The following is a 13,488-nucleotide window of genomic DNA, read 5'->3' as shown; positions in this document are numbered from 1 at the left end:
CGATTGGCTGGCAACCGATTCAGGGTGTCCCCCGCCTACTGCCCGAAGACGGCTGGGATAGGCTCCAGCACCCCCTGCGACCCTAGTGAGGATCAAGCGGTTCGGAAAATGGATGGATGGATGGAGTCTTGGCTTCTATTTGAGTCAAGGCCAATACGACTGAAAGCGGAGACATTTGCAACAGTGTCCGTCATCCGCAACCGGGGCCAAGAGTCGCTAAATCTTGTTTTTTGCTACGTTTTCTTTTGATATATTTTGAACCGTTTCTTTCCAACGGATATGGAGGACTTCCAATTTGGAAAGAGGAAGCGAGACAAGGGCTATGATATTTAAGTAAAGACGCAAGCCAAGTGGAAACAACAAGGGGGAAATGCACGGGTGCTTATGAGACGAGAGAGGTTATCACTCTCGGATAGCTCGTTTAATACTCCCGCAACGCATTACGAGCTAATTAAAATCTTGCAGCAGTTAGGAGTTTGACTTCCAGCGATGAGGAAAAGTTGGAAATGTTAACGACGTTGAGGTTTTCGCTATCAGCAGAGTCCTAAACGAATTTGTCAGACAGATTTTAACACAAAAGTTACCACGGTAGTTTGGGTCGAAACAGAATTCGGGTTTTTTTGGGGGGGGGAAAGGGCAAACTTTAAAGTTCAAATTGGCATCATGAGTGAACGTCTGGCAGAAGGAGTCAAGTTTAGGGAGACGGTAGAAAAGTGGACGTGGGGGCTTGCAAGAAGCAGAAAATAAAAGACGTCCCGCTGCAGAAAGTGAGGAAAACAAAACGACGTTGACATTTTGTTGATTTCGAAGTATCTGACCGGCAATAAACTGCGAAATTAGACAACGAAGTAACAACTTTTGTGATCTGCCCATCGGTGAAATGATCATTTACATGTACAAAAAGGGGCGGCCCGGTAGACCAGTGGTTAGCACGTCGGCTTCACAGTGCAGAGGTTACCGGGTTCGATTCCAGCTCCGGCCTCCCTGTGTGGAGTTTGCATGTTCTCCCCGGGCTTGCGTGAGTTTTCTCCGGGTGCTCCGGTTTCCTCCCACATTCCAAAAATATGCGTGGCAGGCTGATTGAACACTCTAAATTGTCCCTAGGTGTGAGTGTGAGCGCGAATGGTTGTTCGTTTCTGTGTGCCCTGCGATTGGCTGGCAACCGATTCAGGGTGTCCCCCGCCTACTGCCCGAAGACAGCTGGGATAGGCTCCAGCACCGCACCCCCGCGACCCTAGTGAGGATCAAGCGGCTCGGAAGATGAACGAATGAATGAATGTACAAAAAGTCGCTAGTTGCTTGCAAAACTAACACGAGAAACGTCAGTGAAGTTGCTCAATGTCGCGAGAAAGTCTCAAAATTGCCAAGTGACGAGCCCTCGCGGCACTTGAACGAGGCATAGCAGCAGATTGATTCGCACTATCGCGTCACAAATGGATATTATCGATGACATCATCGATGACATCATTCTTTGTACACTACGACGGACGAATGAATGGCTGAGACATTTTCTCTGTACTTTTTTTTTTAACTGGGTGATATGCAAACATGCTTTGGTCTGATTATAAAAAATCTAATGTTTTCCTGGGACGTGAATAAAACATTTGTTCCAATGCACTCAGGATTTTCTTATTGCGTCAACATGTGCAGACACACACACACACACGCATTGTCACACACGGACTACGAAGATGCGATAGGGATCTCAGGTCTATAAATACAGATTGGGCCACGTTGCACCTGAATCAACAGGATGGCGACCCCGCCCAGGGCTCGAATCAAGAGGCTCGCAAACACCTCGTTGGGAATGACTATGTTCCCAAAGTCTCACGAGGATTTTTTCTTTCGTTCAAGGATTATTAACAAAAAGGAGGTTCAAAATACAATTTACATGTTTTAGTTGGGGGGTGGGGGGGGGGCACTTCAGGTGTTTGAATAGAAGGCGGAATGCGTCTTGATGGACACATTTTGTGCGGTATTCCTGATGTCATGTTTTTGGTCCTCAGCCTCAATGCTAAAAAAATCGGGGCGAAGCAGATCAGCAATCGGGGTATGGAACATTTGTGCCAAGATCTTTGTGTGTGACTAATCTGTCGGGTTCAATTAAAGCGCTTACGCTCTACCGCATAACGTGATCCTCATTAATTCACATCCCGAGTGAATGATTGAGTGAAATTAAGATAAGGACTTCAGCTTTGATGACAAATGAGCTCACACCTTCAACTCTTTTCGAGTACTTTAGGTCATTGGCGGGTCAAGGCGGCCCCGTGACTTTGCACCTTCGCAGATCCATCCAAATGGAGAGATACTTCCTTCGAGAGCCTCCGGGTTCCGCCCGTGGGCACACACGGTGGAGAGATAACGGAGTACATAATGCCCGGTCTTATCGGCGCAGACAGCAGGCATGTTGACATGGGCACAAGTGGTCGCCATGCTGACGAGGCATTTATCTCGACGACGACTAATGAGCCGTTCAGGGCAAACTAACTGCGGAATAAGAGCACTGGGCCAGACATCACAATGAGGGCCAACGTTTGAATTCTTTTGAATAGTCCTTCATGTTTGTTCTTGTGTGAAGTTAAAAAAAAAAATAATAATAATCTGCATTTGCACAAAACTCTGCCGGTCAACATACCTCACGGAGGCTCGGTTTGCAGAGTGTTTTGCATTTTCTTTGACTTTTTTTTTTTTTGGTGACACTTTTTCCAGAAGATGGACTACTTCAAATTAAGAACACAAAGTTAGAAATTTTATAAAACTCAAGCATCACCGTTCGCATTGCTACTTGTTATCAAAGCAAAGTAGACACGTACGAATTATCTTTCTGTGCGTGGTTAACATCTAGTTGGGGCAAGCCACGGACTCCGCGGTTGTCGTGATTGGAAACGGAACAAGAGCCAATGGGGAAGCCACCTGAAGCTTGTATTGAGCAGCAACTTGTGTAAAGTGATTGTCTTTCATAGAGTTAAAATGACAAGTCAAAAGTTAGAAGAGCATTTCCTCCTATATCTTTCCATTTCCCAGCAGTCTTGATGCCCTGTGGCACTATCCTGCCCCATAGAGGTCATTCTTTGTACTACAACGAACATCTGGTTTTGGGTGAGGGACTGTGATTGTTTCTGACGATATTGTGAGGGGTGTGCTGCTGTACTCCACGCACACAAAAAGAACAATAAGAACGCAAGTGACAATTTGCCGAAAATCCTATTGAATATTTGTGAAAGAAACCAGAATTGGAACCTATGTATTTATGTATTTTTTGTTTTGTTTGTTTGTTTATTTAAATAATTGTTGGCCCACAAAAATATAGCAACGCATGACGTTTATCAGATGATTTTTTTCCGTATTATTATTTATCTATGCTGAATTTTGCATGGTGAGGTTTTTCTTTCCTTACTGGGATGGTCGCAAACAATTTAAGTTTCGGGTCAGTCAAGAGTTCACAATGATACACGAGGAATAAAGGAGATTGGCACTGGAGCCTTCTTTGCAGTGCATGGGGAGTTGAAAGAGAGGAAAAGCAAGGCAGGCAGAAGTGGATTGTTATTTGGGAGGGGCATAACACTGAAGGAGATTGAAATCGGTCTGGGCCAGCGACAAGTGGTCGCGTCTGTCTCCCTGCCACCCAGTCTGACGGCCGCCCGGGGCTGGCTCACGCCGCATTAAAACACAGGAAGTGGCCTGTTTTGACTCGCCGCGCCGATTTTTCGCATGACATCGGCCTCCTTTCGTCTGAGAAAGCCCTTCCGCGTCTCATCATCGCCTTTGAGATTTCCACTTTGGAATACATACGCGCTTCACATCCAATGCAGTTGCAAAAATGGAACCCTCAACTTCCCAGACTGTATGTCTTGTGATTACAGCTCTCTTTTTCCCTTTGAAACATTTTCAACTAGCCCTCGCTTTTTCTCCAGGCGCTGGCTAATGCGCTTTTGTACTTTCACTTCAGCCCGTGGAGGCATACTCCAGGGTGGGCACAACCACAGCAGGAGGTCCACAAGCGCCAACTGAGACGTTTGCTGCAAGAGCACATTCTGCACGGTTTCCCCACCTGTCAAAATGCTACAGACTACTCAATAAATGATAGATTTTAGAATCAATACCTCAGTTAGGTGCGAGATAACTATGCAAATTTACCCTTGACAGTCTCAGTCAGAGCCGTGCATCATTAGAAAATAGACAATTCTGTCGATTGTGTGAGAATTGATTGTTGAATGGTGCCTTGAAGCAATTAATGCAAAACGGATCGCTGTGTTTGGCTACAAACCCAATTGGACTTGTTATTAAGGTAGTTTATTTAAAATTGAAAGAAAAGAAGTGCATCTTCTTCTGAAAAAGTGGTGGTAACAGAAGAAAAGTGTCTCTCGTTATTTTTAATTTGACAGATTGACAAGCCTGAAGTGCATCAGGGGTACTGTTAAGAAGAACAAAAAAAGAAGATAGAATTATGGAAAAAGAAATTGTAATTAAAAATCAGTATCACCCATAAGTCCCATATCAGTCGGGCTCTCGCATTCCATCTAGCAATGGACGGCGATTTCCAGTAGCTTGTATGTATGCGGCTGATTTAAGGTGACAAAAGTGTGATTTTAGCATTTATAACGATAACAATATTAGCTGAAAACAAAATTGAGCATAGCCATAAATGCTTTACTTGTATCACGTGTCCTCCTCCTCGTTAGAAGCAAAGCTAGCGATTTCCGCTAGTGTCAAATACACAGCTGCTAATTGAGCGAAATTAAATGTGATGCAGTAGAAAGGGTATCAAGTGTTTGTACACTTGCCCACTGACTGCTGTCGGCTGATGGGTGGGATTTTGAAGGCTTGTTATTTAAATATATTGCGCACAGGTAGTATTTACGGTATATTTTGATGAAGGTATGATATGAAATCAAGTGACTCACCTGAGACAACGGCAGTTAGGCAAAGAAGAAAACCGAGCAACTCCATGACGGGTCTCCAGTTGACGTTTCGAGGGATGTGGATGCAGAATTTCGGGAGTCTGCTGGAGATGTATGCGTTCCGTTAAAATGAACTCTGAGGGCCTGCAATAGATGAGTTTGAATAGGAATTTTGAATGGCAATGTAGAAAAATTAAAAATGGGATTTAGTTAACAACAACAGCATTCTGAGGGAATTCAAGGATGACGAAATCTAATTTTTTTATGATCATAATGTGAGTCAATTACATAAAATACAATACAGCTGCACAAAAAAGTAGATCCAGGATTTTGCTAAATCACCTGACATTCTCCCCGGCTTCCTCGATGGGACAATAGGAAGTTCGAGGGTTATCGTCTGGTCCCTGTACTGTATTGGGAGTGTTTCAGGAAGCGCTTATACCGCAAGACGTTTTGCTTAAAATAAAATCACAATGCGCGATCAGATAAGGAGCGGGAGGCTGACTCCTGTTATGTGATTCACATTGGGAGAGGCGAAAGGAAGAGTCTATGTAAACTGTTTGTTAAAATAAAACTCCCGGACGGGGAAAAACGCTATCAGGGATAACGTGAAAGTTGCGAAAGTGTTAATGAACTTGAAATGTTAGCGGCGAGTCCGAGAAGCTTAATATTTATGAATGCTGCGCGTTTTTATCATGTAAAATCTACTTCAGAAGAAGAGTCATTTCCAAAGTTAGCAAATAATAAAATACTCGGGGAAAACTTCGATGAGTGAAATGTGGCGAAAGTGGCGCTAAAATTGGGCTATTCGCAACAACGAGCACCAAAATGGCCAATGTTTACGAATATTAAAATCACCCATATTCAAGAAAATGGGACTAATTCATAAAGCTAACAAAGGTACCACGGTGGTATACAGACATACCTTTTCTAAGCGACAGGCGTTGAGTTAAAGGGAAGCCGCAGGGGTTTTAGTCCACGCGTGGAGGATGAGATTTCACTCAGCGGTGTGAGCGAGTCAGACTTGTCCAAAACTTTGGCCGCTCATCTGGGCGGCGCACTTGGACTTTGTTACGCCCCCTACGGAGACCAGACCGGGGGTAACTCTTGTCTCCCTCCACTCAAATCCAAGTGTTTGCGTAAACGCCGTTAATGTTGACATATATTATTACATTAAAAATGTTTCCACAAATCTTAGACACTGTTACTTGAAAGTTGGCTGCTCTAAGCAGCCATCGCCTCTCCGAGTTAAGCTTTCAGATCTGAATGACGGTGGAATAGAAAACTAGAATTCAACATTTGTTCTTCACAAAAAGAATTAATCCTCTAATTAAAAACGTTCAGTTTTTCTCTTGTCCAAGTTACTTTATGTATATACTGTATTATAGAAATAAAGCATAAACATAAACCTAATGAGCCTAAAGCTAACAGATAATGGATGAATGATGTTAGCTTTAGCCTCAAGAGGTTTCTAATTCACTTTGGCAGGTGTAAACATTTGAAACAAAAAGATTTTTTCTTGCCAAACATAGCTGCTTGTGTTTTTGCCAATGGGTGTAGTGTGCGCTCCGTGGGTGGAGGATGACTCATCTCATTCTGTTCAGTCAAAAAAGGATGTTGTGTCTACTTGCAATCTATTTTCCCCACTCACTAATCAGTATTTGTTAAATGGTAAATGTCATTGTAATGGGAATATACAAGACTAAACTGCAGAGTGTGATCAGATTATGTCTGGGTGAAGCAGTATGTGGTTCATTGTTTGAGGTTATTCTCGTACCCTCTGTTCCAAATAACCACAAACAATTGTATGTTTTTATAATGACTCGATTCCAGAAGAGTGTGTCTCCTGCAATATGGTTGAAATCAGCAGTGACTTTTGCTTGTGTAGACATGTGTAGATTGCTGAGACTGCTTCCATTCTATTCCCACCCCACCGCTAGCCCCAATATTACAATAACAGGAAACAATTGGCCGACATCTTTCATCGCGGCTTGACGTCTGTTCCCGCATGGTGCCACCGGATCTCTGCGGTGCCAGTCGGCCCGCCACCACGCCACAGGGCTTCGAAGGTGAGGAGGCTGGGGGTCATTGTGAGTTTGAGCCAGCTTCCTTATGTTCGTCTGAGGGAACATCTGACGTATGTTGGACTTGCCTGCACATTCTAATGACAGCCAATACAAAATGCCTGCCTTTACGTGGCCAAAGAAATACAAATATTTAGAGAAAAGAAATAATGTCCCAGTCTGGCCTCTGACCAAGCGCGCAATCAGATTTCTGTGATGTCATCACCTGCACTCCTTACAGCCATCACAAAATGGATGGATGGAAGTTCTTATTTCAAGGTGGAAAACCTCAGCAATTTTGTACAAAAATGTATTATCCTAAATGTATAAGTAAGATGAAAATCTAGCTTGTTTTATTGATCCGTGCGTATAGCTATCAGTTGTACATTTTGGTAGAAAAAGATTTACTTGTATTAAATATTCTCTGCCAGGTCATTTTCTGTAGTTCCACAGGGGGAGCGTTATATCACGGATGATGCTAAAGTGTCCTGTCACATGAACGCCGGTTTCCGTTTTAGTTTAATTTGCTTGTTTTGCCACGTGCTGCCCCATTGTCCCTTTTAACGGCGTACGTGATTTATCGCATGGCTTCCCTCATTTTTTGTCCACTGTCTTTTTTTTTTTTTGCCAGCATACCATGCATAACTTTGCTTTGCGAAAGTGCTTACTTTTCTTGTCTGGACTTTCCGACAAGGATGCAACCTGTGTAGCGCCCCCCCCCCCCCCCCAACACAACACTTCTTCCTCCTCATCATCCTTACAGTCTCCTTGGAGGATAGTCCGGATACCTGGTGGAAGCGTGTGTGGTAGGAACTATTGACTTGATGGCAAAGTTGCAGCAGCAAACGCAAACTGTGATGTCTGACATTCTGTTGTGACCGATACGGCATTTCCTGGTCTCGAGTCGTATGAAGGCTTGGTATCATAACGTGCGAGGTACACACGTATAGATGAGGGAGGGGGCAATGGGGGTGAGGGGGATCAAAGTATGTGGTTATTTTGTAGTTTCCTTCAAATACATTAAGATCACATTATTTAGTCCAAATTGATTCATTTAAGACTTTTGGGTCTTGGTGGAGGTCACACGAAAGTCAAACAAACAAGAGTGTTGGTTCTTTTTTCTTTTTTTTAAACTACAGTGCATCAATAGCTTTGGCGACTTGGCTGAAGACCTCCTCCACCGGAAGTTCCGAGTCCACCTGGGAAGGGCGAGATGATGATGTCATCAGAGAGCGCCATATGATGACAGCAGTACCCTGACTTCAGAGGTGAAATTGTCGCATGACCGTGCTCATTACTCAAATCGCCCCTTTCTGGTGCACTTTGGCCAACAGGGGGTAGTATAATATATACTGCAATGTAATACATTTAATGAATGAATGAATGTAATGTAATACATTTAAGATTTGATGATGAAACATGTAGACTATCAGAACTAAGGTGCAATAATTAGATGGGAGTGGGGGGGGGCAGAGAGAGATATAGCATAAAGAATAGAATGCCGTGAGTATTCTTACATGGTTTGGATGTATCCTCTGCTGCACTGTTTGTGTTCCAAAATTAGTTGGGTGAAGGTTTATGACTATAGTCTGTGATGGTTCACATTATTTTACTTTCTTAGAACCCATGTTTGAACAAAACGACCAAGCAACAGCTCATAACTTGAAAAAAGTTGGGGGTATTCATAAGTCAAGGTACCAGTATGGTCATGAGATTGCTCACCTTCTTGACAATGCCGCGCTTCTCGTAGAAGGCGATGACGGGCTCGGTGGCCTTGTAGTAGAGGTCCAGTCGCTTCTTGATGGTCTCCTCGTTGTCGTCCGAGCGGCCGCTGGTCTCGCCACGCTTCAGAAGTCTCTTAACCATGGTCTCGGACTTGGCGTCAACATACAGCAGCAGGCACGGTTTGCCGATCTGAGGCCGCAGAGGTGCCATAGAGGTTTGTGTGTTGTTGTTGTTTTTTTTTTTAATCAGGCACAAAAGCTCAATGCTTTTTACCTTCTTCTCAAACTCCTCGCCCTGCTTCAGCTCACGGGGGTAGCCGTCGATGAGGAAGCCCTTGGATACATCGGCTTTGGCGATCATGGCGTCCTTAATCATGTCCAGCACTGTGTCCTGAGCAGACAAAAGCATTTTTTGATGATTATTTTGAACTTTCTTCACGTGTTAAGACTATGAGAGCATTTGAAATATTTCTGTTTTGTACGAATAGACTCCATCTTGGTTTCTTGGAATCAAAAGTAGAGTGTTTTTTTTTTGGTGAGTTGAACGTGTGCTCCCTCACCAGTGGCACAAGCTCTCCCTTCTGCATGATGGCTTGAAGCTGCTTGCCCCTCTCAGAGCCCGAGGCCACCTCGGCACGCAGCAAGTCCCCGGATGACAAGTGGGTGAAGCCGTACTTTTTCACCATCATTGCGCACTGCGTGCCTTTGCCGGACCCGGGCCCGCCTGGAAAAGACAGCGTGCTAAAATGTGTGAGAGGGTCTTACTAGGTGAGCCAAACTTCACACTTGTGCATTATACCCACCGACCACAAAGATGATTTTAGCATCTTTGAGCTTGTCTGAAAATAGAGAAAAGTCTGTGTTAGCAAAGGACCCATCGTGATCTCCATAATTTTACTTTTCCAAGATGATGATAAAAAATAATGGAACAGGAAAAAAGGCAGTTTAAGATCATATGAATGCAATCAGAATGGATATTTCAAACCCTGTTTAGGATGAAACGTCCACTTTTAAGATTAAAAAAATTCTGTTCGTTGCTGCTTAAAATTTTGAAAAATAAAATGGATGTCACAGACCATTTCGATGGCAAAAGTCTTGCGAGTTGCATAAATTCCCCATGTCCGCAACAACTTCTTTCGAATCTTAGGATCGTGTTGTCTTGGTTACCATATCAACGGCTGGTCGCCATGGAGAACTAAACAGGTCACAGATTTTTTTTTTCAATCCACATAAATTGTGGTCGATTTTAGCTGCTTTTAAAATGTGAGTGAAATATCAATTTAGAATAAAAATGGGAGCTTTTTACGTAGCTCGCTCGCAGTATCCTCTAAAATAGCCACAAGATGGCGGCAGACGTCCAAACCCAAGCAAGGCACCCGGCGCTTTCCACCCAACTCCATAAAAGGACAACAACGCGTCGACGCGTTTCAAACAGTGACGACGACAACGTGTTGTCATTTTAGAGACACGTTTCTGGCGTCATTTACCTGCCATTGTGTTGCGTTCGCTCTCAGCTCACTTTCAACTAAAACAAAGAAGAAGGACATTTCGGTGACGTCAACCAAATTAAAACACATGAGCGGAAACAGTGCAGAGTCTTCTGGAATTTGGTGAGGCGCGTTATTCTGTAGACATTTCAAGCACCAAAATGCAGAAATAAAACAATGACAGCGTCTTACATTTGGACAGGAATTCCCCTTTATTTGCGTTTTCACCAATCAAAATTAATCCAGAGAGGCCGACAAGGTCATTGTTTTGTTTTCCTCGTTCTGCGGGTTTCCCCCACCAGAAGAATGAGGAAGGAGGAGGGCCAACGTTCATATGGACAAGTCCAATTCTGCCCAATGAGCATATTTTGAAGACGTGCATTAAGCTTAAAAATCATATTTGCCAGCATTAGTCACATCATTAGTTTTTCTAAATGAGCCCAAATTAACGACTTTATTTTTCTAACAGGATTTATAAGATGACATTTTTGTCGGAGGAAAAAAAAAAGTTTTGTAAAGCAAAATAAACTTAAAGTGACCCGGGTACTAGCAAGAACTGCTTCAGTTTGGAATTTTTTTTTCAATGCCATAGTTCATGTATAATTGCCACTAGTATTTTGTTGAAAATAAAAACTGAAAAAAAATAATACAATTTGCCACCAGTATTGACTACCGGTATATTTCTCTACAAATAAAAATAGCTCAGTAGTGACTCTAATTTCTAAAATTATAAAAACTACTTTGTAAAATCTTTTAAATGCCGCAACTAGTGAGTCAGGGTTTTTTTCTTCATTTTTTTAAACTGACACCACTAAAAAAGCTGTTAATTAGTTCAAGTCCAATATTTTCTCAAATATTTTTTTTAAATCAATTCTGTCACCAGAAGTGACTATCTGATTTTTCTAAAATAATATATAATTATATATATATATATTATATATTATATATAATATAATTATTAAAAAATAATTTCTAAAAAATTGCTATTTTTCCAGCAGGAGTGTCTTTTCATTTCTAAAGTCTGTCAGAGTCAAAAGTTTTGAAAATGATCACTAAAAGGACCACTGCAAACTACAGGCAATGAATCGCCAAGGTTAGCTTCTCGCTAGTGACGCACGTCAATTATCGAAGGTCTCCATTTTTATGCTTTTACGCCAGTTGACCCCGTGGTGCCAGTAAAGGTCACTCGGAGGCTCGCATCTGAGTCAGAACCTTGCCTATTTGGGAGCGGGACCTTTTAGATATGGCGTGTGAGATATGCTCATGTCTGATGCGGACTGCAGGAAAAAAAAATCCTTACGTGATAAATCAACACGCATCTTTGAGTAAATCTGCGTACACATTTCAACGCAACGCAACCTATTTTTTGACGTGCTAAAATAAGAGCACATTGCAGCTGTTAAGTGAAGGGATAATGTGTCAGTCAGGTCAGGACTTCATTGACTCCCAAGGCGTGTAAAAGGCAAGTGGCACATTCTTCCTCTGGTTGCTGTGGAGAGAAGCTCTTGTGATTCAATGGGACCTAGCGCTTGCTAGCCCTTTAAGGCAGGCAGGCGGCGTGGAGGATCCTTTGACGTCAGTGCAGTGGGCGATGTTGTTTGCTGGTGATGATGATGTCAGTGCACGCTGTCTGGCTTCCACAAAACCCACTTTCCTCGAATCAATAGGCTGCCTGCTGTCAAATTGCCATTACGGACATGCTTCAATTATCCAACAAATAGCTGCAAAATGGAGGCTAATGGACACAGATGGAAAATGTTTCGACGCATGCTATTCATACTGACATTAGGCTACTGCAATTTTACCGAACATCCAAAACAAGACCACTTTGTGACAAAACACATGAAGTCAATATTGCCTTCACTTTAATGTTTTCTGGACTTTGTCTTGCATCAGAGATTTTTTTTTCACACCGGAGTGTACCTCTCAATGATTCATTCATCTTAACCTTAATGACAAAGTCAGCATTCCCTTCACCTTTGACCTTCCTGGACCTCGTCGAGCCTTCTCAAATCTAGACGTAGTGCCAGCTGCATCCTCCTCGTCTGCACCTCCCTTATGACCCAAAACTGAAGTCAATCCTGCCTTCACTTCACGACCTATCATCCGAACAGCAGCTGAGGCTTATTTCTTGCCAAGGATTTCTTCACCTGCTCCCTGTGATCAAAGTTGCTCCTTTTTTCCTGCACACCGTATCTCTGATAAAGTCAATTATTGTTATTTCTGTGACAAGCATTGGAAGTCCATCCTGCCTTCTAGTTTGCACCGTCATGATAACATAAAATGTCACGTCAACCTTGCCTTTACTTTGGGCCTTCCTGTGAGTCACCAGTACAGGGAGACATCAACCTTTTTTTTTAAGGCAGTCCCACCTTTTTCCTAACTGTACATATTGTCTGTGACAGTCAGCCAACGTGCCCTGTCTGTTCTTTCTCTGGAGTAACAGAAGTCTAAGACCGCACTTTCTTCTTCACCCCCTCTCCTTGTCCAAAGCTGGAGTGAACCATGCAATCAATTCTCTTGCTTTTTATCCTTTTGTGAATGACATTTTGAAGCCAACCCTGCCTTCAGTTTGGTCCTTCCTGTTACTCCACTCTGACAGGAATGTGTGTACCAAAGCCCCAAACAGAAGTTGAAGTCAACCCTTGATGCCTTTTTTTCCACCACTGCACCTTCTCGCCACGTTATCAAACCCGTCTAATCGTTTCTCCTGTGTGTACCTCCCATGGTGCAACTTAAAATCAACCGTGCCATGTTTGCTCCGCTTGGACCTTACTTCAGTCTTGTCATTTGATTTTTCTTGCCCGCACTGCCACTGTGACCCAAATCTGCCTTCTAGTTGATCGAGCATGCATCTTCTGTGTCAAAAGATGTCAACCCGGCTGCACATCCTGTTTGACATTCAGATGAAATCTACCCCTCCACTTCCCGTTTGACAAAGATGACGTCACTCCCTCTGCCTTCCCATACTCCTTCATTATGCATCATCCTTGGTACTAACCTGTCCTGTGTCTCCTGTCTCCTGATTTCCTGGTGCAAGGGGCTGGCCGCCGACCCTGTGTATCTCCCCACCAGTGAGCGTGCACGGTTCCCGCTGAACGGCAGCCCTCCTTCCCCCACACGACGCCTTTTTATAGCTCAGCTGAGCCTGCGCCGACGGTCTGCACTGCATTCTGGGTAAGAGGGCAGCGGAGCAGATAAGGATGGGAGGGGGAGTATGAGAGGATAGTTGAGAGGAGGCAGGGGTGAAATTACAGAAAGGAAGGTTGAATGTGGCAGAACCGTTATGCACCACCTGGAAATGGTGGCAATT

The 13,488-nt window shown here is 43.4% G+C and overlaps 2 protein-coding genes and 2 long non-coding RNA genes across 6 annotated transcripts in view; all 4 read right to left on the bottom strand.

The window, feature by feature from the left end:
• eng (endoglin) overlaps positions 1–5,976 on the bottom strand; it is a 32,227-nt gene extending 26,251 nt beyond the window's left edge. Inside the window, exons 1-3 of one of the 2 annotated variants that reach the window (XM_052050455.1) lie at positions 5,827–5,958; positions 5,244–5,357; positions 4,905–5,045 (exon numbers count right to left, since the gene is read on the bottom strand). In XM_052050455.1, coding sequence (XP_051906415.1) covers positions 4,905–4,950 — 46 coding nt within the window. In that variant the 5' untranslated portion in view covers positions 4,951–5,045; positions 5,244–5,357; positions 5,827–5,958. Of the gene's footprint in view, positions 1–4,904; positions 5,046–5,243; positions 5,358–5,826 lie in introns of both variants that reach the window. The other variant, XM_052050454.1, reaches the window with a different exon arrangement.
• Positions 1–13,488, bottom strand: part of LOC127590905 (uncharacterized) — a 271,544-nt gene that overhangs the window by 69,550 nt on the left and 188,506 nt on the right. The window lies entirely within an intron of this gene.
• LOC127590908 (uncharacterized) overlaps positions 1–13,488 on the bottom strand; it is a 128,977-nt gene that overhangs the window by 67,503 nt on the left and 47,986 nt on the right. The window lies entirely within an intron of this gene.
• Positions 8,077–13,362, bottom strand: ak1 (adenylate kinase 1). The gene is given in 7 exon segments (XM_052050469.1): positions 8,077–8,163; positions 8,687–8,878; positions 8,963–9,079; positions 9,249–9,412; positions 9,492–9,527; positions 13,177–13,254; positions 13,257–13,362. Coding segments are annotated over 7 exon segments (744 nt in total). The 5' UTR covers positions 13,348–13,362; the 3' UTR covers positions 8,077–8,097.

Source organism: Hippocampus zosterae, chromosome 18 (assembly GCF_025434085.1).
Source record: "Hippocampus zosterae strain Florida chromosome 18, ASM2543408v3, whole genome shotgun sequence".
Classification (NCBI taxonomy): Eukaryota; Metazoa; Chordata; class Actinopteri; order Syngnathiformes; family Syngnathidae; genus Hippocampus; species Hippocampus zosterae.
The sequence above is the reverse complement of the archived record's forward strand: the minus strand, read 5'-3'. Positions and strand labels throughout refer to the sequence as shown.